At 36.4% G+C, this 25,742-nt stretch overlaps 1 protein-coding gene across 1 annotated transcript in view; it reads right to left on the bottom strand.

The window, feature by feature from the left end:
• Nucleotides 1–25,742, bottom strand: part of LOC150097861 (uncharacterized) — a 501,089-nt gene that overhangs the window by 44,395 nt on the left and 430,952 nt on the right. Inside the window, exons 12-13 of the mRNA XM_090406613.1 lie at nucleotides 8,352–8,425; nucleotides 1,955–2,079 (exon numbers count right to left, since the gene is read on the bottom strand). Of these exons, the coding sequence (XP_090262739.1) occupies nucleotides 1,955–2,079; nucleotides 8,352–8,425 (199 nt within the window). The remainder of the gene's footprint in view (nucleotides 1–1,954; nucleotides 2,080–8,351; nucleotides 8,426–25,742) is intronic.

Raw genomic sequence — 25,742 nt, 5'->3', positions numbered from 1 at the left:
ACCCTTAATCATAGAATCACCATATATTTTATCACTCATAACTTCATTCAAGTTCAAACAAGAGTCACTCACGGCCTCATTTTCTATGCCATTCAGCATCACTCTCCCAGTTTCATTACTCAATGCTCTTTTACTTACTCCCTCACTCTCATGACATCTCGTTTCTTCTAGACCTCTTGTGCTTTTATTCACTCCCATATTATTTATTTCTTCATCAATCATCAAAGACTCTCTCCCATACTTAATCCTGTTCTAGTTACTTCAGCTAGAGTAATCTCCATAGTCTTAATTTCTCTATTCAACCCATTTAACTGGGATTTAATTTCCAGAACTCCCTTACTGAGCACTTCCAATTCCTCTTGCAAAAGATGGTCACTTTTCAGTTTCCTGAACTCCTGCTGAAGTTCATCCGCTACGGTCCTGACGTCTGCTTCAATGTCTAATCACTCCAGCCTATCCTGACACTTCTCACATATGTCGACATTTTTATTCTTCTCATTTAGCTAAACAGTCCACAGATCCTTCACATTCCTCGGCACATACATATAACAGTTTCAGCACTGCAAAAAATCCAACACAGAGCCAGACTTTCGTAGAGAAGATTCTGGAAGCCGCTGACGTATGTTTCTTGTTGGACACCATCTTTAGTCACTGAAGTAGTGAAACAAACAGCAGCGAAAACTGCTCTTCATGTTGAATTGTGCTGGAAACCCGCCATCTATGCTTGCTCTCATTCTGAATCTATGGTAAAACTCCTCTGATATCATCAGCAATACTCTCCCTCCGATCGCATTTTCTTTGTGTTCCCTAAATGCACTATCCTCTTTCATTTTATGTCATTTCTGGCCTGTCTGCATATATACCAATGCCTACTCTGATTTGTTCCTGATTCTTATGGCATTAGTAGCTCATGTAACTCTTGAGCAATTGCTCGTGCTGATTATTTCAAAAAACACCATTCCCCATTCTTGCAATATTGCTTTTTATGCAAGATGCATCTTCTGATTCTTCCATGTGATTATTCCTTTCCACATTATCACTCTTTTGTTCACTCTCTCTCTCTCTCTCTTTGTCATTTCAGTTACACTCCTGGTCACAAACACACGCACTGTTTTCTCACTTCATTGTATCATATCACAGCAACAGCATCACAATCTTGACTCTTCTGTTTCTCTTTCTTGCCTTTCCCAACAATCTGTTTGGGTCCTTCCTCATACTATACTTATCTCCTTTCAAATTATTCCTCCTAACCATCTCTCGCTCTTCAGCTCTTCCTCCTGTTCATGCACTTTGTCTAACAAAAATCCTGATCATGGAATCAATGTACATCAATATCTCCCTTTACTCCACTTGTACTCCTTTTTTTTCCCCTCCCCTCCCCTCTCTCTCACACACACATGCACCCATTTCTTTCAGAGCCTCCATAGCTCAGTCAGTATAGATGAACTCATTCGGTCAGAAAGACCTGGGTTCGATTCCCATCCATGACAATTCTCACTCTGGAGTTTCATCCATCAAAACAGGCAAACCAGCTCTGTGAACACACACGTCTACAGTCATAAATACTTAGGGCAAGGAAGGCAATGGGAAAACATCTTGTTTCATAATCATTATTCCCTGCTAAATAGAATATTGCTATCCAACCAAATAGAAGGTTGAGGGGCTAAAACAACATTTCTTTCACAATTCTGTTATTACTTATCAATTGTGAAGCACTTACTGATGCTGTGGAATTTCTTGCATCACATCAATCATGCAACAATCTTATTTTTCTTCTATTTAGCTTACCTTTATTACTCATACATTTTTTGTTTTCAAAATGTATGAACCAATGATAAGGAACACAATCCATAGTACATATACAAGTAAAAAAATACTATTTTAAAATATAAATAAATAAAATAAATATATACAGTATATCAAAATTTAACTGTGCAATACTACTCTTACATACCTCAAGTAAAAAATCCCCTTTCTTAAGTCCTGCCATATCTGCTACACCTCCTCTATCTACATCATCAAGATACTGAAGACTAGGCCAATATTCAGTAGGCTGCCTTTCCATCAGAGGACTGGTAGCTTTCATAAAGTCCAATTTCAATTAAAGATCATTAACAGTAATTAACTAACTCCATAAAGATTAACTCAATATAAAAACTCATAACAAATATATATATATATATATAATTATGACATATGAAAAAGGAAATTAATACCTGATATATCTTCTTAATAAAAACAATACATCTCTAATATGATTTATTTGTTATATGTGTGCATGCATTAAGAAACTAATTAATAACTTATTATTGTTATTATCAAGGCTTCTATGGAGTCAAAAGACTCATCGTGGAGGTCGTTTTTAGGAAATACAAAGTTTATCATACCACTCCTTGAATTCATTGACCGTTCCCGCTCAAATCACTCTCTCAGGCAATGCATTCCAAGGTTCAACCACCCTCTATGCAAAGAAACCACTCCGCACCCTCTTGTGCACAGCCTCCTTTCGTAACTTCCAGGGATGGCCTCTTGTCATTGCTCCTTCCCGCCGTTCCACCAAGTGAAAGAACTCTCCAATGTCTATCCTGTAACTGCCTCTCAACAGTTTAAAAGTCTCGATCACATCACCACTCCTTCTTCTATCCACCAAACTCTGCAGTCCACAATATGAGTTATGAGGATCAGTCAATCCTCATAACTCATATTGTACAGTCCTGAAACCATCTTTGTTATCTGCCTCTGTACCCTTTCCATAGTCAATTTATCCCCTTCAAATTCTGGGGACCAAATCTGAGAACAATAATCTAAGTGTGGTCTGATCAGGGCCTTATACAATGGAATGATAACTCTTTTATCTCTGCAGGTCAGTGTCCTTCTCAGTATTGCAGCAATCCTCTGGGTTACCCTCACCACTTTTGCAATATGCTCCCTGAATTTCAGTTTTCTATCAATCATCAACTGCAGATCTCTTGTCTCCCTTACTTCCTCCAGTATAGCTCCTCCAACTGAGTATGCATCTTTCCCATCGATGGATGCCAAACCTCAAGACTTTACATTTTGTTGCAATGAACCGACACCGCCCATTCATTTGCCCATCTGTCTAGTTTATTCAAATCCTCCTGCAGGGCTGCAACATGTTTGCTTATATGGTATGGGACGTAATTTTTAAGGCTTAATTTTTATAATCACACAAATCAGCAAATATCTTAGGAAAGGATAATATTCTTATACCTTAACAAAGTAATGGGAAATGAAAGTTTGTACATTGCAAAGGTTCTGAATATCATTGTATACTCTGAATTAACATATACTGATACTATTAATCAGAATACACATTCATGAAACTAATTTGTGCTGTTAGAAACTGACAAAATATTTTTAGAAAAATAAATGCATGCAAAAATCTATATTATGAAATTAAAGTTTTATATTGCAAAAACTGGTGTATGAATAAATGCATTAAATTATTTTGTATAATTATAAAATTTATTAGAATTCATCTTCCACCAGATGATCTTAGTCCTCATTCTTTATGGATGGAGACAAACTGACAAACTAATATTTTTATCTAAATTCTTACTTTATGTTTAGATGAGAAAACCAGAACGCCTAGAAAAAAAATCAGTTCCACAGCTTGAGAATGACCAACCCAGTGATGAGATGAAGGCACTAACAGCAGATGGGTCATATACTGGGGAATCACTGTCATGGCCAAACCAGCATGTGTTGAGACAAGATACAATACTCTGTGTGTGTGTGTGTGTGTGTGTGTGTGTGTGTGTGTGTGTGTGTGTGTGTGTGTGTGTGTGTGTGTGTGTGTGTGTGTGTTAGACCCCACATATTTGTACTCATAGTTTATCTTTTTTTTCCCTATTCTTTCTTCCATTTCTTACACACACACACACACACACAGGCTACGGAATTAGAAAATTATTTAATACTATGTTGGACCTCCTTTAATCTGATTGGATAACATCTATGTCTACAACATACATGTTCACCAGACATTCGTTTAACTAGCTTAGTTTTGATGGAGGAGGACTTTGCTCTCAGATCTGTTTTTCTAATAAAATATTTTTTTTTAATAAAACAAATTAAATAAATTGGCAGTATGGAGAAAAGGATAATGGTTGTCAATTTAATGTTGCAAATGTAAGGTAACAGTGAAACGAGTACATACTTCATATCATATTGATCATACTAGTTTACAGGAAATTGATGAGGTTAGGGATCTGAGGGTGATGGTGGTGGATAGAGATTTGAAAATCAGACATATAGTAAGAGTTGGAAAAATAGTTCATAATGACAAGTAAAGATAGGGAGGTTATTATCCCTCTTTATAAGGCTATGATTTGACCACATATCGACTATTGTGCAGATTTGATCATCTGCATTTCTTAGAGATTGGGAGGTGGTGGAGAGGATTTAGAAATGAGTGACCAAGCTGTGACAAGTCTGTGGAATGTTCCCTATGAGGACAGATTGAGGGTGTAGGTTGCAGAGTTTAGCTGACAGGTGGACGAGAGGGGATATGATAGAAATTTATAAGATATTGAAGGGATTCTATAAGATTGACAGAGAAGAAAATTTTTGATACATGGAGAGTAGGACAAAAGCAAGCAGTCACACTTGAGAGCTCTCCAATAGTGCGATTAGTAAGGGTGTGTGGACTAGATTCTTATCTTTGAAAATGGCAAATGAGTGGAATGAATTACCAGAGGTGGTTGTTTGCATCCCAAGAATGAACAGGTTTAAGGAGATGTATGATAGGTATCGTGTTAATGGATAGAGTGGATCTCCTGTGATGATTCTTTTGGCTCCATGGAGTGCCCATATAAATAATAATAATTCACAAAGTCAAATTCCAGATGATAGGAGTAGAGCTCTCATTCTCATTTATAAAAAGAGAAATAAAACTGAATGTGGGAATTATAGAGAAATTTCTCTACTAAGTGAGATTTATTAAAGTATATTTGAGAAGAGGCTAAGAAAAATTGTGCAAGAGAAACTTGGAGAGGAACAAGCTGGGTTAAAGCCAAATAGAAATTGACAAGATCAGATTTTGACTTTATCACAAGGAATTGAGAAAATCATGGGAATATAACATGGATCTGTACTTAATTTTGAAGATCAGGAAAAAGAATATAACATGGTTCCAAGAGAAAAGTTTTTCAAAATGCTATAATTATATACAGGAACATTATAGAGAGCAATACCCATCTGTATTTAAGTTGTAAATCAGTAGTTAGAATTGAGGGAGTAGATGAAGATGGTTTGATGTAAAACCAGCTGTAAGACAAGGGTGCACAATATTTCCACTCATCGTCTACGTGGATCAAATCAGTGATATCAAAATTAACTCTTTGCTTTGATGTGGTACTCCTAAACTAATCCATTGAATAACACTGAATAACTGCTCTAACAAATATGGTATGAAAATTAGCAAAGAAAGAACAAAACTATGAAAATAGGAAAGATAGAACATGGGAAAGGTTAAGCTGCATTCTCAATTAAGAACCTACAAGTAAAATATTTCTTGTATTTAGGTACAGTTTTTAGTGAAATGGCTAATTAAATATGAAAGCGGACAAGAGAACAAAACTAGTGTGGTGCAAAGCCAGTTGAATAAATTTATATGGTACAGGTATACTACTGATTTTCTAGCACCCTTGGTTCCAGAGTTTTGCTGGATTAGCCATTTTACTAAACCAATGGAGGTCATGTAATAATATTTCATCAGTACACTTCTGATCCACTAATTATATCTCACATATCTCTAAAGCACCATGGACCTCTAAAAACTTAATCTAAAAACTTAAATATTAGAAGTAAATTAAATGTGAATTGATTAATTACATGAAGTCTATTAATATAAATGGTATGGTGGATAAGACTTGTCTTGCTTTACACCACCATCACCACCATGGTAAACTGGCCACTTACTTAGAAGCCCTGTGTAGGGATAAATGTAAGCAAAATAAGCTAATTATCAATTAGCTTATTTTACTATTATAATCTCAAAATCAAGAGAATACTCTCAAGAGGAGATATAAATAATTAAGTGAATGTGCACGCAAGCAATGTCATCTCTTGAGGTCCAGTCAACTAGTTGGTCACTGATGGGTTGTTGGTGGTTGAGGGTATTTCAATTGTGCTATTGTAATTTTCTCTGGACCAAACGAGGTGCTGGACCATCCATTGCTGGAAAATCGGTGGTGTACCTCTATTAGGGAGACATTAGTGAAAACATTAAACTATCACTAAATAAGTCTATGGCAAATTAATTTTAAATTATGGAGCTAAGAGTTGGGTTAGAAATAAAATTAATGATCAAAGAATAGAGATAGCTATTATGAGCATGCTGAGAAAAATTAAGAGGAGTGAACAGATGGTGGCATCAATAGCAGAATCATGTTAAAAATAAGATATTAGAAGAAATATGACTGTTAATATTCAAGATTATAAATTAAAGATACCAAGAAATTATATACTTGGTTTAATCCTTTATCCAAGTGTAAGCAAACAAGTTTGCGCCTGAACTATTTTCAGGACTGGGGCACTCGTGGTAAATGTGGTATATGACTTCATGTCACTTGCCTTAGTATCCCATAATGCAAAGCACATATCCTTGCAGACATGTATAACGCTGTGCATTATGGGATGGATCACTACCCAGACTGGTTTCGACCTTTACTGAGGTCTCATCAGTGGAAGCCAGACCCAGAGATGATACCAAGGTTGAAGTAATGTAGAAAATAGTTCAGGCACAAACTTGTTTGCTTACACTTGGATAAAGGATTAAACCAAGTATATAGTTTCTTGGTATCTTTAAATTATAGTATAACCAAGTGGAAAAACTTTCAACAACTATCTCTAATCCAGAGTATTTTAATAATAAGGTGAGACACCTTTTGGCAACTCGTATATGAAAATATGACTTCTGCATTACTTCAACCTTGGTATCACCTCTGGATTTGGCTCCCACTGATGAGACCTCAATAAAGGTCGAAACCAGTCTGGGTAGTGATCCATCCCATAATGAATAGCGTTATACATGTCCGCAAGGATATGTGCTTTGCATTATGGGATACTAAGGCAAGTGATGTGAAGGCATACCACCTTTACCACAAGTTGCTCCAGTCCTGAAAATAGTTCAGACGCAAACTTGTAGATAAAGGATTAAACTAGGTATATAGTTTCTTGGTATCTTTAATTTATAGTATAACCAAATTGGAAAAACTTTCAACAACTAACATTCAAGATTGTGTGAACAGATAATCTAAGGTAGTATAGTCACTTAAACAGGATGGGAAAGGCGAGCAAATCCAATGTTTGCTACGAAGATGTCAGAAAAAAGACCTAAGGGAAGACCAAGATCTTAATTTTGTTATTCCAAGTAATGTTCCTTCAATGAATTACTGAGTCAGACTAATAACATCTCCAGGAAAATTTTGCAAAAAAAAAGGGTTGTAATAAATAAACTGCTGGTATTTTTATAGGAATGTGATATCAAAAGCTGACCATTTTTTCTGAGAGATGAAAATATAGATTCTTGACTGGAGAGAAAATGTGAGGTATAAGTCATAGATAAAATGATCAGTGGATCTCTTCATAATGAACACTTTGGACTATGAATTTCAACTATTAATTACTTCCTCTATATACTCTCTCTCTTTCATTCAATGTAAAAAAAAAAAAAAAAAAATTGACTACCTAAGAAAATCATTACAGATTGAAAAAATCATGACTTTACATGAGCTAGCTGTTGCATGGGTAGTCTTCCTTTGCAATGAATTAAAGCATGTTTCTTTCTATTGTTTGCTTCTGCATGCAAACACCTCAGAGATTTGTATTCATGAATTTCATATTTTTTGGATTTACTTTGTTGAGATACTACTGCTCACCAGATGTGACTTTATTTTATTAATGCTGGACAGTGCAATTATATAACTCTTAATCATTTTCTGTATACTGTATTTATTGTCAGTATGTATGTATGCATATAAAGTATTCTTATTTTATTTTAAATTTAAGTTTAAATTATGTTAAAAATGCAATTTTTTTGTAGGGCAGAAATATTTTGATTCTGAGGAGTTGGAAAATTATCTATTTTTCCATGAAAGTAATACTTTCTATTATGAAAATTCTGCATAGCAAATAACTAATCAATTAATTCCATTATGTTGGTTACAGCAATAATAATATCAACCCATGCATTAAACATAAAGTTAGCCTTTACTGTTACAAATGCACATAGCACAACTGTGTTACAGATCTTGTGACCTCTCATGCATCGAAGTGGTATTATAAAAAAATAAAAAAATCTAAATGACACAAAGAGAATACTTTACCTTTAGCACCTCTTAAAACAAATCCAAAACCTTTTTTCCCTTTATGAAGAACAACTGTTCTAGGTTCTCCAAACCTGCAAAAAATTTAATTAAAGTAATATTTTTCAATTATATTTGGATAGAGTGAAAATTCATACTTATTTCTGATAATAACCAACCATATATCAAAAATATAAACAGATCACACTACTCGAAGTTTAACATAAAAACCGTAACATAAAAAATGATGAATGATTTTATGTTTAACATAAAAAATGATGATGATGATGATATGAAAAAAATGTATATATCTATAGCTATAGTAGTTTTAACATCTATCCAGTATGATAATCTTTTTTTTTTCAAAGAACACAGCTTTTCCTATCAAATATCAGTTTGTCAAAATCTCAATATATCATGTTGTGATATTACATAGTCTTGTGATATTCCTAAACAGTTTAAGGCCTTACAGAATATATAAGGGAGGGCACTAGAGTCGCTGGAGAACATGGTGGGGAATATGAGCTGAGCTAAAAAAAGTGCTTTTTAATCAGTGAATAGTCTGTTTTTCTATGTTTTGTAGTGCTACATTGTTTTTCTGGAATATGAGTGTCCTTCGGTGATTGTTTTTGAAGTTAGTTGTTGTCGCTATATTGTGTATTTTGGTTACCAAGAAGACGGGGTTGGAATCAGATGCATAACGGTGGAAGACAAAATGCAGATATCATATGTTTTTATGATTTAGTTTTATTTTATTTATATTTAGTATACTTAAATGTTTTGTTTGTAATTGTTTGTACTTTTACTTATATAGTTATACTCCTTTATACTTACTTGGCGTTTAGTTGTGACACTAATTAGCGACACTATTTTGAATAATGGGGGCAGCGGCAGTTAAAATTGCAAATGGTGCATCTCCAAGTCCTCTCCCTTTAAGAACTCCATTTTGCATATCATACAGGATTTTGTAGCATCCGGGACCTGCGGAATGTATGCGTCCCGGCAGTTGTATATGTGGCAGGTAAGAGAAGGGGGGGGGTACGTATATGCACAAAATGCAGGCAATGGGAGGAACTTGGTGAGTTTGAGATCACTATAGCTGACCTTGTTGAGACTATAATTGACCTTGTCGAGTCAGAGATGGGAGCGTCTACACGTAGAGAGATGAGTGGTATGATAGAGGGTGAGAAAAATATGAATAAAATAATGAGAGTGGGGAGTATGGAAAGGCTGAATGATTGTGAAGTTTTAGGAGATGGTCTAAATTGGGAGGATGAATGGCAAATAAGAGTGGCTGACTTGCACAGAGAGAGAGAGAGATGAGCTGAACAAGCAGGTGGAATGTATAGGGAATGAGATGAGAAGTGTGAAAGATGAGATTAAGCAAATGGAAGAGACGAATGCAAGGCGAATCAGAGTAGGAGTGAGAGAGCGTTATGGAAATGATAGAAGCGGAGAGAATAGGAACAGTAGAAGAGAGGGAATGAGAGAGAGTTATGGAAATGGTAGAAGAGGAGAGAATAGTAACAGTATTATAAGAGAGGGAATGAGAGAGAGTTATGTGAATGACAGAAGAGGAGAGAATAGGATAAGTGGAAGAGAGGGAATGAGAGAGAGATATGGGAATGATAGAAGAAGAGAGAATAGGATAAATGGAAGAGAGCAAATGAGAGAGAGAGATATGGGAATGATAGAAGAAGAGAGAATAGGATAAATGGAAGAGAGCAAATGAGAAAGAGATATGGGAATGATGGAAGAGGAGAGAACAGGAATAGTGGAAGAGAGGGAATGAGAGAGAGAGAGTTATGGGAGTGACAGAAGAGGAGAGAATGAAAACAGTAGGAGAGAGGGAATGAGAGGAATGCAAGGGAGCACTGGAACCAGCGACAGTGTGTGATGTCAGGAAGGCAGGTAAGTAGGGGAGCACAAAGAGAAAGTATTAGAGGAGAGGGAGAGAGAGAGAGAGAGAGTGAGGGATGCATGTGAGCAATCGAAGAATAGGGTGATAAGAGGTGTAATGTATGGGGATTCAATGATCTGTGGTGTTCAAGATAGGATGTGTGGGGAGTGTTTGCCTGGAGGAACGATAGAAAGTGTGGCTATGGTAAATAAGAGGGGTGAAAGGGTGGATGAGATGATTGTGATGTTAGGAACAAATGGCTTGAGTGGTAATGTAAATTGGGCAGCGAGAGATATGAGATTTTTGCTCGAGGTTGTACGAAAGAAGACGCAGAGAGGAAAGATAGTGTGCGTGTTGCCTAGGTATGATAGTGATGAGCTGAGCAGAAGAGCAGTAATACTGAATAACATAAGAGCTAAAATGTGTCAGAAGAGAGGATTGGAATATGTGGATGCTTAGAGGGCATTTGAAGACAGAGAGGAATTGTATGCGAGAGACCGCTTGCATTAGAATGAGGGAGGACTTGGGCATCTGGAGAGATTGCTGTTCTGAACCAGTCAGTGTGTCCCAGGGTGGATGGTAACAGGGGTGGCCTCTTGTGGGAATGGGTACTTGGGAGAAGGGGGGATGACACCAGGTAACACTGAGCCCAGTGGAGTATAGAGGAGATAATGCTGGTAGAAACAATGGCATTTTTATGCTTTATACTAATGCCAAGAGTATCCAGAATAAAGTAGAGGAATTGGTGGCGCTGATAATATGAGCCTGGCCAAACATTATTGGGATCACTGAGATGTGGTTGAAAGAAAAGAATATAATAACAGGAACAGAAGTAGCTGGGTACAGCATTTTTCAGCAGGATAGGAAGGGAAAGCATGGTGGTGGAGTACTGCTTATGATAAGTGAAGACTTATGTCCCCTAAGAGTGGAGGGTTTGGAAGGCAGTGACACTAATGATTTTGAAAGCATATGGTGTGAGGTAGAGGTGGGAAAGACAGGATATTTAGTGGGGTATTGCTACAGACCAAGGAGCAAAGAAGGTGGGGACCAAGACATGTTTAGGCAGTTGAGCTTGGCAAGTGCAAGAAGAATGATTGTTATGGAAGATTTTAACTACAGCAGTATAAATTGGGGAGAGGATGATGCATGTAGCAATAAGGGAATGGAATTTCTAGAATTCTTGAGGGACAAATGTCTTAGGTAACATTTAATACAGGGAACAAGAGGTTCAAGAGTTTTGGATTTGGTCATAGCATCAGAAGAGTTGATAATAACTGAGATGACATCTTTCCCACCAGTTGGAGAGAGTGACCACACGGTTTTGACTTGGAAGATGAATAGACATGCAGGAGTATCAAAGAGACAGGAAGGTATGAGGAATTATAAGGCAGGTGATTATAACAGTCTTAGACGTCAACTTGGGGAAGTTTCATGGAGGGATGAATTGGAAGGACTATTTGTTAGCAGCAATAGTAAGCTGCATTCCACGAGTGAAGAAGAGGACAGAATTTGGAGTAAAGTGGATGACAAACAATATTAAACAGGAATTGCATGCGAAAAAGAGGCTATGGAAGAGATATAAGGAGACAGGTGAAGAGAAGATGCATGAAGAATATAAGACACAGGCCAAGAGAATGACTAGTATGGTAAGGAAGGTGAAACTGGAATATGAGAAGAGATTGGCCCTAAGATCCAAAGAAAATCCTAGAGAATTTTTTAGCTATGTGGCCAGTAGGAGGAGAAATGATTGTGAAAGAATGACATTGTGGGATAAAAATGGGAATAAAGTGACTGATACAAAGCACATAGTGGGATTTTTCAATGAACACTTTATTGGAGTGGTCTCTGGGTTGTCTTTGTCTTCACTATCCTTGTTCTGCTTCTTAACCTGATTTTCTGCTCTCTCTGCTTTCTCCACTACACTTCAACTAAAAGAATATGCAGTCTTTCATTTGTGGATATCAACTTTCAAAACCTTAAATTTACCTGCATTACATTGACATCCCCATTCATTGGCCTAATATTCAAGCTTATTCAAATCCTTCCGAAGAGCCACAACATCATCACTATTAACTCTTCTAAGTTTCACATCATCTTCAAACAACTGAATATCTCCTTGCCATCTAGTGAACTATCATTATCATAAAAGCTGAACAGTAAAGGAATTTCTCTAGTGAATCCCACTTGTAAGCTTCCTTCTATGTGAAACTGCACTGTTCCTCCATACACAACTCACTGACAGATATCAGTGAGTGCATGGAAGAACCATATATCTAAATTATTATTATCCTAAGAACACATGGAGTCAAAGACTCATCACTCCCCTGCTCACACCCTTCTTATACAACTTCCAGGGATGACCTCTGGTTCTCCCTTGATTTCACACCATTTTCTCTAAAACCTCTTCAACACTGATCCCATAACAACCCCTCACTAGCTTGTAGGTCTTTATCATATCACCCCTCTTCCTCCTATCCCCTAAACTCTGTAAATTGCATCTTCTCAACCTTTCCTCATATTGGACATTCCAGAGATCAGAAACTACCTTAGTGAGTTGCCTCTGGATCCTTTCCAACACCTCTTCATCCTTTTGAAAACCAGGTGACCAAATCTGTGCACAGTAGTCTGCATAACTATCATCTGGCCAATTCCATATAAGCTCTTACTAATTTTTCCAAAATACTAATGACTACAGAAGAAATACAAACCAGTTTATAGTTTGTAGAAAGTTTTCCCACTTGGTTACAAAGTAAATTATACTTCCCAAGAAATTATTATCCTTTATCCAAGTGTAAGCAAACCAACTTTGTTCATGAAGTCTTCACATCAATTGCCTTAGTATCCCATAATGCAAATAACACTTCTGTTTGGAAGTCTATATTGCTTTGCATTAAGAGAAGGATCACTACCCAGACTGTTTTTGACATTTATTGTGATACTGATAAATCAAATAAGTACCTCTCCATAAACTCTGAGCAACTACAAGATCATTCTAAATCTCAATGAGTGACCCAAACAGATCACTAAACTAATCATATCTGACCTGACTCACTCCAGGAGAGGATACTCAGCGGAAGATTCACTTAGTGACAGCAAAAACCTTCCATTAAGCAGAACTGCTCTATTCCCAGGAAGCAAGTCCAAAGATGAACATTATTAAAAAATCATCAGTGAGAGCCAGAGCCACAAACATACCAAAGTTCAATTAATGCAAAGAAGTCATATACTTCCCATATACAAGTAGTAAAAAGATTGTATCATCTTATTATTAAAATACTCAGAGACAGTTGCAGAAAGTTGTTTTCCACTTGTTTAAAAGTAAATTATACTTGCTGAGAAATTATATTCTTGTTTAACACTTTGTCCAAGTGTAAGCAAACAAAGTATGCATGTGAAGTATCTTCATAACTAGGTTACTTGGATATAGAGGCTGTTGACTTCACATCAATTGCCTTAGTATCTCATAATACAAAGCACAATTCCTTTCAAAAGTATATCTCACTATGCACTGAAGGCAACAGTTGCTATATACAAGTAGCCTAGTTGTTAAGATAATGCATGTGCAAAACTTTGTTTGCTTACACTTGGATAAAGGATTATACAAGAATGTAATTTCTTATCAAGTACAATTTACTTCATAACCAAGTGAAAAACGTTTCTACAGCTATCTCTAGTTCAGAGTATTTTAATAATAAGATGTATCTGTATATCAGAAATAAATGACTTCTACATGAATTCAGTTCTGGTTTCCCCTTATGAGACTTTAATAAAGGTTGAAACTGGTCTGGGTAGTGACCCTTTCCTTAATGCACAGCAATATATACTTTGAAACAGAAGTGTGCTTTGCATTATGGGATACTAAGGCAATTGATGTGAAGCCAACAGCCTCTATATACAAGTAGCACAGAGGATACTTCATGCACAAACTTTCTTTGCATACACTTGGATAAAGGGTTAAAAAATATAATTTCTTGGCCTGGTTGGCCGAGTGGTTAGCGTATTTACTCTTCAGCCAAAAGGCTGTGGGTTCGAATCTGCCATGGGCATGGATGTTTGTGACTTTCTGTGAAAATACTAGTGGTAGTGGTGGTCATCGGTAGATGGCATTGGTGTAGATGAAGGTGGTTGCGGTTGGTGGAGACGGAGAGTTGTAGAGTAGATACTCTAACTCGATGAGTCTTTGGACTCCCTGGAGGTGTTATGTAATAATGCTAATTATAATTTATAACTCCATTGTACCATACCCTTATACAATGGCACTATCTTGCCCTCTTTCTGCTTCTTATAGACTTGTCTAGTTGCAAGACTTTTATTACACAGCCAGATCAATGTCATGGTCAGTTCCTTAGAGCATTTCCTTAAAACATGGTGAAATCCTATCCAATCCAACTACTTTACTAAAATCTAGAGTACTCGTATTCAAAACACATCCTCTTCATTCACTTCTAATCCTTCAACTTTCTCTATCCCTCTAGGAATAAATCCTGCTTTACCATGATAAAATACCCTAATAAGATCACTGAACAGTGCACTATGTCAGTGCACTGGTAAATTGACTAGTGTTTCCATTATTATTAACCAACAGTCATTTCTCCTCCTACTGGGCTATATAATGAAAGAACCTCTTGGGATATTTTCCTTGGATTGCAGTGCTAGTCTCCTCTTTATTGTAATTTTTCCTTCTTTACTATAAGTAGTCACTATCCCAGTTGCCTGATTCTTATATTTCTCATGCAACTGCACTCTCCCTCTCTCTTTACACTTTTTTCATCTACAATTTCTGTTTAACTTCCCTAGTCATACATTTTACTCCAAATCTCTATCTTTTTATTCAAAGTATACCACTGAAAAATGTTAAAACTGCTAAAAATATTTCTTAACTCCCATGTGCTACTGATCTTTAAGTCTACTTTAGGTGTTAATTTAATTATCCAGATGAATCTAATCACTTTGTTATGATTTGAATTTTCTGAATGCAACCACTGTGTGGTTACATCCAGATATTACTGTCATTATATCTACCATATATGTCGGCATATAAGATGACTCTCAAATACTACAGAAAAACCCTCGAAATCATGGGTCATCTTATACGTGAGTATAAAAAGGGAAGCTTAATTTCTTGGATGAACATTCAGGTAGTTACAATACATCGTTATATAAGAAAATAGGCAGTGTTTATAAACAAATCAGATTAATTTTTTGTTACATAAATTTATTTAAAATATTACAATAGATGTAAGTCTTAAAAAACAAATAATAATTATTAACCTCAATTTTCATGTTATAATAAATTTAGTTTAATCCTTTATCCAAGTGTGAGCAAACAAAGTTTGCGCCTGAAAGTATCTTCAGGACTGGGTTAAGGTGGTACACACCAGGGCAACTCGTTGCAAAGGTGGAGCAAGCTACCAACACTCCTATCCTAGTATCTCCTATAATGCAAAACACATCTCCTTGCGGATATGTCTATTGTTATGCATTAAGGGAAGGGCCACTACCCAGACCGGTTTCGACCTTTATTGAGGTCTCTTCAGTGGGAGCCAGGCCCAAGTCGAGATATCAGGCAGAAGCATTTGCAGGTCATCTCCACCTATAGGAATTGCCAATTGGTGTGCCACCCTTTTTTAATAAATTACTCTGGATTTAGAGAAAGATGTTGAAAGTTTATTTTCCACTTGGTTAGAGTATAATAAATTTAGTTTAATCCTTTATCCAAGTGTGAGCAAACAAAGTTTGCGCCTGAAAGTATCTTCAGGACTGGGTTAAGGTGGTACACACCAGGGCAACTCGTTGCAAAGGTGGAGCAAGCTACCATCACTCCTATCCTAGTATCTCCTATAATGCAAAACACATCTCCTTGCGGATATGTCTATTGTTATGCATTAAGGGAAGGGCCACTACCCAGACCGGTTTCGACCTTTATTGAGGTCTCTTCAGTGGGAGCCAGGCCCAAGTCGAGATATCAGGCAGAAGCATTTGCAGGTCATCTCCACCTATAGGAATTGCCAATTGGTGTGCCACCCTTTTTTAATAAATTACTCTGGATTTAGAGAAAGATGTTGAAAGTTTATTTTCCACTTGGTTAGAGTATAATAAATTTAGTTTAATCCTTTATCCAAGTGTGAGCAAACAAAGTTTGCGCCTGAAAGTATCTTCAGGACTGGGTTAAGGTGGTACACACCAGGGCAACTCGTTTGCTCACACTTGGATAAAGGATTAAACTAAATTTATTATACTCTAACCAAGTGGAAAATAAACTTTCAACATCTTTCTCTAAATCCAGAGTAATTTATTAAAAAAGGGTGGCACACCAATTGGCAATTCCTATAGGTGGAGATGACCTGCAAATGCTTCTGCCTGATATCTCGACTTGGGCCTGGCTCCCACTGAAGAGACCTCAATAAAGGTCGAAACCGGTCTGGGTAGTGGCCCTTCCCTTAATGCATAACAATAGACATATCCGCAAGGAGATGTGTTTTGCATTATAGGAGATACTAGGATAGGAGTGGTGGTAGCTTGCTCCACCTTTGCAACGAGTTGCCCTGGTGTGTACCACCTTAACCCAGTCCTGAAGATACTTTCAGGCGCAAACTTTGTTTGCTCACACTTGGATAAAGGATTAAACTAAATTTATTATACTCTAACCAAGTGGAAAATAAACTTTCAACATCTTTCTCTAAATCCAGAGTAATTTATTAAAAAAGGGTGGCACACCAATTGGCAATTCCTATAGGTGGAGATGACCTGCAAATGCTTCTGCCTGATATCTCGACTTGGGCCTGGCTCCCACTGAAGAGACCTCAATAAAGGTCGAAACCGGTCTGGGTAGTGGCCCTTCCCTTAATGCATAACAATAGACATATCCGCAAGGAGATGTGTTTTGCATTATAGGAGATACTAGGATAGGAGTGTTGGTAGCTTGCTCCACCTTTGCAACGAGTTGCCCTGGTGTGTACCACCTTAACCCAGTCCTGAAGATACTTTCAGGCGCAAACTTTGTTTGCTCACACTTGGATAAAGGATTAAACTAAATTTATTATACTCTAACCAAGTGGAAAATAAACTTTCAACAATTTTCATGTTAATTTTCTTCATCATCTGTTGAAAATAGTTCTTCAGATTCATTGTTTAAATGTTTGTCATATGGATCCCAGTTCGAATCCGGTGAATTGATTTCATTTTCATCGTCATCAGTGTTCCACAACACATCATCTTCTGATCAATACCACACTTTTTAAATGATTTTATTACAGTCTCTACTTTATTCCATGCTTTGATCACAAAATTGCACAACATATCAAGTGATGCAGCGCACATAGATCTACCGTTTTTAAATGATTTTTTACCAGTCAACATCCAATTATTCCACTCTTTTCGCATGTGATCTTTAAATGGTTTGTTGTTAAATGGTATGCTATGCAAAAAAATAACGGATGTGCATAGATATAAAGATAACAGATATAATAACAACACCAAACGTTGCAATCGTCTTATACAACCGACATAAGCTTAAAACCTAAAAATATCCTAAAATTTAGGCCTTGTCTTATACGCCGACATATACGGTATATCAATATTATTAATAAATATTAATTATTAACTAAATGTAATAAAATAATTATAAATTATAATTATAATAAAATCAGCATAAAATGTAATACATAAATATAATAAATCATTAATTATTAATATATTAATATTAATAATTAATTATACACATTTTAAGCAATATGTCCCAATAAGTCACTGAGAATTTCTGAGAATTGAGAATAAAGGTGGTTCCAAGACTATGGTTGCAAATTACCGACTGATCAGCACATCAGGAGTCGTTGTCAAAGTCTTGGAGAAAGTAATCAAGGGAAAAATACAGGAATGGATTGATGAAAACAAGATACTGTACAGGGGACAGTATGGCTTTGTGAAAGGAAGATCATGCCTCAGTAACTTGCTCAAGTTTTATAACAAGGTGACGGATGAACTGGATAAGGGTAATAGTTTTACAGTGATACTGCTGGATCTGGCAAAGGCATTTGACAGGATGCCACATGGAATTCTAATCCATAAACTACAACATATGGGAATGGATATAGGGTTGGTGAGATGGATAGGTGGGTGGTTGATGGAGAGATATCAGAGAGTAGTTTATTCAGGAGTAGAGTCCAAAAGACGGCCTGTGACTAGTGGTGTGCCGCAGGGTTCTGTTCTTGGACCACTGCTGTTTAATCTGTTCATTAACGATATAAGGAAGGATCTAAGTGGAACAGTTCATTTGTTTGCTGATGATGCAAAGTTGGGTAGGACAATAGTGAATGCAGAAGATGTCAAAATCTTGCAGGATGACTTGGATAGATTGGAGTTCTGGGCTAAGGAGAATGGATGTCGATTTAATGTGACAAAATGTAAGGTTATGCATTTTGGGGTGAAAAGATTAGCAGCAGTATACCACATTGGTGGAACTGTACTCCAGGAGATTGATGAGGCCAGGGACTTGGGAGTGTTGGTGGATAGGGAGATGAAGTTTAGGGGGCACATTGCAAAAGTAGCTAAATCAGCTCATCAACTCACTTGGTTGTTGAAAAATACCTTGACGAGCAGAGACAAGCAAGTTATTGTACCTCTGTACCAAGCCTTGATAAGACCTCATCTCGACTACTGTGCCCAGATTTGGTCACCTCGGTTCCTTCTTGATGGGGAGGAGGTGTAGAGGATCCAGAGGCGAGTGACTAAGATGATAGCAGGTCTATGGAATGAACCATATGAGAACAGGTTGAAGATTTGTGGGTTGCAGAAACTAGTTGATAGGCGGAAAAGGGGAGATATGATTGAGACATTCAAATTGCTAAAGGGATTCTACAGGATTAATTCAGAGGATATTTTTGAGACCAGGACTGGTGGTTGGAGAACTAGGGGACACCTATGGAAGCTGGGCAAGAGTGTGGTTAGCAGGGGTGTTAGAGCTGGGTTCTTTACTTTTAGTAAATGAGTGGAATAAGCTGCCAGAGTCTGTTGTGGGTGCTATGATGGTGAGCGAGTTCAAGGCAAGGTATGATAGATGCTTTAGGGCCTCCCTCGATGAGTCTAAGGACTCCCTGGAGTTGCCCAAAAAAAAAAAAATAATAATAATATGTTTGAGATCAGAAATAGATAGTCCACTAGATGCTAATCTTTTTAAAATAGCCACCTGAAGTTGGTTCTGTGCCAAAGAAAAGCTTGCACAAGTGTAAATATGATGCATTCCTGGCAACCTAGTGATCTCTCTCTCTCTCTTAAAATCTCACACCTGCAGGAATAGCTTTTGTATCATGGCATTTTTTAAGGAAGGCAATCTGAAAATGGAGTTTTAAGACTGATAACTTCCCTAATTTCTCTGTTAACTTAGTATTCTTTCCTGTCAGGATAATGAGTTAATTTTAGTGGAACCTGTGTCATGGTAATCAAGAGAGAAAACACGACAGACCTAATAAAGAACTTTAATAAAATTAGCACAAATATTATGTACTGAAAGTAACAGTACATCATCAGTGTGGAACAACACAAATAATCAGAGATAACACAAGACATGTACAACAATCAGTTAGCACAACACCAACAAGAGCCATGGAATAGATGGATCATATCAAATATTATAATGGTTCAATTATTGACATTTACACAAAATGAGAATCTCTCAGATTTTTTTTCTTTTTTGGGGGTGGGGTGGGGGGGGCAATCATTCCGATTCAAATTAGGCTAATGTAACAGGACTGCATAACTTTCTCTGAAGAGATCTTATTTAAAACTGTTTATATAGAGAAGATTATTGTTTATTGAAAGAATTTATTTCTTTCAATAAACATTCTTTCAATTGATTGAAAGAATCAATTCCATTTCATGCTGTGAAAAGGCCAGACTTTTGAGGTTTAAGTATTCAGTAGCATTAATGCTTGCTAATTCTGTTTTTTTTTTTTTTTTTTTTACACAGAATGACATGTTTGTCCAAACTACGTTACATTACATTCAAGAGGAATCTGGAACACTAGCCAGAGACAGATGTAAAAGTTCATCTTTTGTAGTTGGTAAGAGATTAAAATTTTTGTCAATAGGACGATATTTGGGTATCAGGTGAAACTTCAAGAAACTTATGCATCTGAAAATCTCAGAAATATATGGATTGGAACCCTGCATTCTATTGAAGTATTCCAGCATAGAAATGCAGGATTTTCTAATAACAATGCCAGGGATTCATTTTTTTTTTTTTACTCTGCTTTTTTGTATACTTTTTGCTTACAACAGCTACCTTTTCTAAAAACTCAAAAAATTCCTCTACTTTTTTCAACATTAGAACTTTCTGAAGGATCACAGGTAAGTTGCACTGTCCAGCCTTCCACTTTGAAATCTGCCTACATCACTACACTTGAAACTGTTTACTATTCCAAAATTTTATATTTCTGTTGGAAATATTCACTTCCTATGAAGTGAATCTGCAGGAGAGCAGATCTGTCCTCTTCTGAATAGGACCAAGCATTTTTAGAGATTTTTGGTGCATTACCACTACAATCAAAAGGTTACAGAACCCATGCACTTTATTGCCCAAACCCTTTACACACACACATAAAGGTTGTAAAACCTATAGCATATAAATATCTTGTGTGGACAAAAGGTTAAGGTGGACTCTGTTGATGTTTCTTTGAAAATTGTAGTCTTTGGATAAGACAGAGTGAAGGTGGCTGAAGAAAGAGAGATGGAATGAAAGAGGAGGAAGAGAAGCTGGTTTGGTATATTTGAAGTAGGTGGATGTTGAGCTATCACTGCTCTGGTTCATAAAGAGCAATGGCAGATCAACATCCATTCTTAGAAGAAAGTATAGAAATAATGGTGGCCAGTTTGGGAATAATGTACATGAAAAGACCTTTAGAAGAGGAATATGAAAATATTCACTTCCCACTGAAGTGCATCTGTATGAGAAGAAATCTGTCCTCCTTTGAATAGGACCAAGCATTTTTAGAGATTTTAGGTGCACTACCACTAAACATTGAGCATTGTTCAAAGATTGGACATTGGGATTTATACAGTATCAACAGTCATACAGGTAACTATTATTTTTCAGAAAATAACAATGCATACTAAAATATTAATTATATAACAATCATTAATACTTTCCTATATTTTAACAATGTTACATTGCCATCATCAAGGATCACAAAAACAATGATATGTGCACATAGGCACTAATATTGGGCAAATGAGACTGAAGAATGGCAACCAAAGTCAGGCCTAAAGTCCTAAATGGTGGCCCCCTAGTCAACTAGATTTGGTAACCTTGGCTGTTGGGCTAAAAATCTAAGGATGAATGCTTTAGCCAATGGCCAAGACCACCCAATCTAGACCAATGGATGGGGTGAGGGGGAGCATTTAGGACTCTAGGCCTGCCTTTGGTTGCCATTTCGTGCAGAGTCATGAATGATTGGAATGCCTTGCCTGAGAGTGTGGTGTCTGCAAGGAGTTTGAGTGTGTTTAAGACATGGTATTATGAGATGTGTGTGTGTGTGTGATAAAAGGACCTCTCAGATGAGTCTTTGACTCCATGAGATCTTGGGGTAATAATATTAATAATAATAATATCATTGTTTTTGTAATCCCCTGATGATGGCATGGCAATGTAACATTGCCGAAATATAGGAAAATATTAATTAAAGTTATTATAATTAATATTTTAGTATACGTTGTTATTTCCTGAAAAATAATAGTTATGAGTAACCAAATCTATAAACCTCTCTACCAGTCATACAGGTGACAAGTGGTATGATGCACAAAAAAGTACATCTGCTTTTTGGATGTTATAGAAGCTATAGCTGAATCGTGTTTGTTCTAGGTCATGTGTCAGCCTAAAGGAGAAATCTGATTGTGTTTGGAAATCACAGATATCACAAGTAAAGAGAGGTATTTCTTAAGAGAAATAAGATAGGACTGCATTTTAGTAGCACTGCAATTCACAAGGGTATTCTCACTCCACATAGGAGAAAGAATGGTTGAAAATGGATAGTCCAGCACTGGTGAATAAATCTTGGAGGAAGGAAATGATCCCATTTAATAAGTCATATATTGAATGACGAGAGAGGATGCTGGTGATCCTTTTGCCAGGAATAGAAGTCTTCAAACTGTTCCATATCTTGTATCCACCTAAAAAGATGGTGATAACTAGGTGACTACGATAAAACACAATGCTGGTCTATTTAGCTCGTGAGCCTTCCAGTAATGAAGAAATTTATATCTCATTACAACTGTTCCATGATTTTTTGAAGAAAGAAATTAACATTTTGGAATTTTATCACTTTTTATTTCCCCAGAATGAGCTGAATATTAATTGAAAAGACAATATAGGAAAGACATTAATTTTAGAGCACAAGTTTATATCACAATAGTAGAGATATTTGGTGATTTGATATGGTCTGATATTTAAAGATCACATCACATTCATATCCTCCCTTTACTTGGTTGCCCAAGCTAATCTAATTGCTTTCTGTAAAAGACTAAGAGGAGGCATGGAGTGAACTGTTCTTTGTAATGTGTAAGATAATTTGCTATAGTCTGTGCAGGAGTTGAAGGAGAAAAATGATGCCAAGCAGTCAGTTTTATATTTGGATATACTTTTTTCTCTCTCTCTCTCTCTTTTTTTTTTTTTCCCCCAAATGATGTAAGCAGCAGCAAAGCAAAACTGGAGTTTTGGTCTTGAGATATACAGAATTTTTTTTTTTTCTTAAGTGCCTTGAAGGCATGGTTTGAATAATGGTCAGGGATTTTAGGTGGAATGGGGTGGGGGAATGAAGACCTCCATTCTAGTTGGAATTATTTCTGCTATTCAGTCAAAGTCAGAGTAGGTGGTTTGTTTGTGGTAAATTTTGTGTTTCTCATAAAAATTATTACATTGTCTTTTGCTGTTAAGGTAGGAAGAGTTAAATAAAAATTAGGGTGCATAGTGGGAGGTTATGAATAACTATTATTTTTCATGAATAACTATTATTATCATTATTTATAATAGTTAAAAATATAGTTATCTGTTACTGTCTCCACCTCCTTCAATATATCCCCACCAAGAATATACTTTACATCTCATCTTTGTTTTCATCTTCTGTGCCTACTCACTATCTGCTCTACTTCTAGTAGTTCTTTCAGACATTGCATCATCTGCAAACAACTGAATATTCTAGTTCAAACATTCTCCAATATTATTAACATACAGGTAAAACAGCAATGGCCCTAAAAATAGTACTGATATCTATCAAACAGCCAATTTCCAATTCAACGTACTAATCTAATATCTAACCTCATTCATTCTAGTTTGACTATCAATGTATCAAGTGGCAATCTATCAAAAGTCTTTATAAAATATAAGTATACTACTGTGTATTCATCTCCCTTGTCTAACGCAATTGTCACCTTATTGTAATCAGAGCAGATAGCAAAAAAATGACCTTCCTTTAGAAAATCTGTGCTGTCCATCAAAGAGAATACCACTGTTGTCAACCCAATTCTAGGTCCTGGTTCTCACTAAATGCCAATACTTTAACCACAACACTAGACATACAGATTGGCTTATAATTTGAAGCTTGAGTTCTGTAACTTCCCTTACAAAGTAGTATAATCTTGTTCACTTGCAGTCAGTCTCCTCTTGGAATGCTCTCAACTCTGCATGATGCCACATTTACAAGAATGAAACATCTTTATGAATTTCTCATTTAATATCTCAACTATATCTTCTGCAGCAATTATCCTTTTACCATTTTATCCAATCAGCATCATTCTTCCATAATCTTTTTTTTTTTTTTTTTGGCTTCATTGGGTAACTGCTGTTCATATTGTGCCTTTGCTACCCATGCCAACAGACATCCCTCTTGCTTGTTCTTTGTACTCCTCACAGACCTGATTATTACCACTCATTTTAATGATGCCTTCATAACATCTTCTCCTCTGTATTGCATGCTTAATCACTGTATTTATCCATTTCATACCTATCATATTTCCCCTTCTCTCAGAATACATTCAGATACTACTTCCACTAGACACTTTTTGAATAGCACACAAGCAGCACTGATCTCCTTTCTGCCCAACTCCACATTCTTTGCTACAGCATCAAGCTGTCTCCTGAGCTTTTCATAATCACTGGTCTTGTAATTCTACATATATCCTTTCCTTGTAGATATCTTCACATAGCCAACCAGATGGTTACTAACCAGAGGGAGATTTGACACCTCATTTATAATAACATAATCTGATGAGATGATGAAATCCAAGACCCTTGATCCTCACGATGTAGCCTCTGTTACATACTGCCTGAGGAAGCTGTCCTTCAAAAACTTGAGAAATTTGTTTTCTTTACTTCTAGTTATCACATCATCCCAATTATACTGCCATAATTAAAATCACCCATAATGATCACCCTTTTACCAAATGCTTGGGTAATTTGCATAGACATTTCATGGTCACTATCCTCCATATAACTAGGTCTAAAGCAACATCTGACTAAGTATTTCATTCTATACTCTTCTATCTCATACCATACTTCCTCAAAATCACTGCCACTATTTCTTCCTTGCATAGGCATAACTCCTTTTCCTTCATCAACTCTACTTCCATTTTTACTTTTTTTATTTCATAAAAAAACATCATACCCTTCCATTTCTATCCCTGGATGTCATCCTTATCCCACCACATCTCCCTTCCAACTATTTCTGGGTGAACAAACTCAATCAGTGAAATAATTTGTTCTTCTTGTTTCTGATACATCGATATTCGCTAGGTGTCACACTGATATGATCGTCGGCTTTTGAGAGCTCCTGAAAAGATTAGTAGTATTTTGTGTTATCATTGGCAATTTTACTAGAATTTTAAGTAGTAATGTTTGCTCTTTGTTTCTTGGTGTGTCTGTGCGATTTCTGTGTATTTTCTGTGTTATTTTAATTATTCTTTTTAAGATAAGATAGCGTACATATGGCACTGATAAAAAAAAATGGCGGCCAGGTCGCCATGTTTGTTTAAGAGTTTTGATGTAAACGAGTTTATGCAATGTGCTGTCTGTGAGATGTATGCTTTGCAAAGAGCAGTGGGAGTCTGGTTAGATGGTGATAGTAGAGTAAATATGTGCAGAAAGTGTAAGGAGAATGAGGATCTCAAGTGTGTTTCGGGTGGCGAGAGTGATATCGTTAGCGATAGTCAAAATGTAGAAAATGGCGGTGTGATAGAGAATTGCGAGGTAGTGCCAAGTTTTAAAAGAGGTATACCATGAGTAGACATACTGATACAAAATTAATAACGGAAAAAACTCTGTACAAAGATTATTTAATAGTATAATTTTCGCCTGTGTGTCACAGGCATCTTCAGTACATTAAGCTCAAATTAAACAATAACTGACAATTCCAAGAAGCGTCACCTAAGTAGCTGGTGTAAGATAACTAAAAAGGTCAATAACTTTCCTAAAAAAAAAAAAAAAAATCAATACAATAAAAAGTTAGGAAAGATTAGCTGATTTGTAA

Source organism: Typopeltis vanoorti, chromosome 16, assembly GCF_054136105.1.
Source record: "Typopeltis vanoorti isolate ZY-2024b chromosome 16, IOZ_Tvanoo_1.0, whole genome shotgun sequence".
NCBI lineage: Eukaryota > Metazoa > Arthropoda > Arachnida > Uropygi > Thelyphonidae > Typopeltis > Typopeltis vanoorti.
Note: the sequence above shows the minus strand (reverse complement) of the source record. Positions and strands in the feature narration are given on the sequence as shown.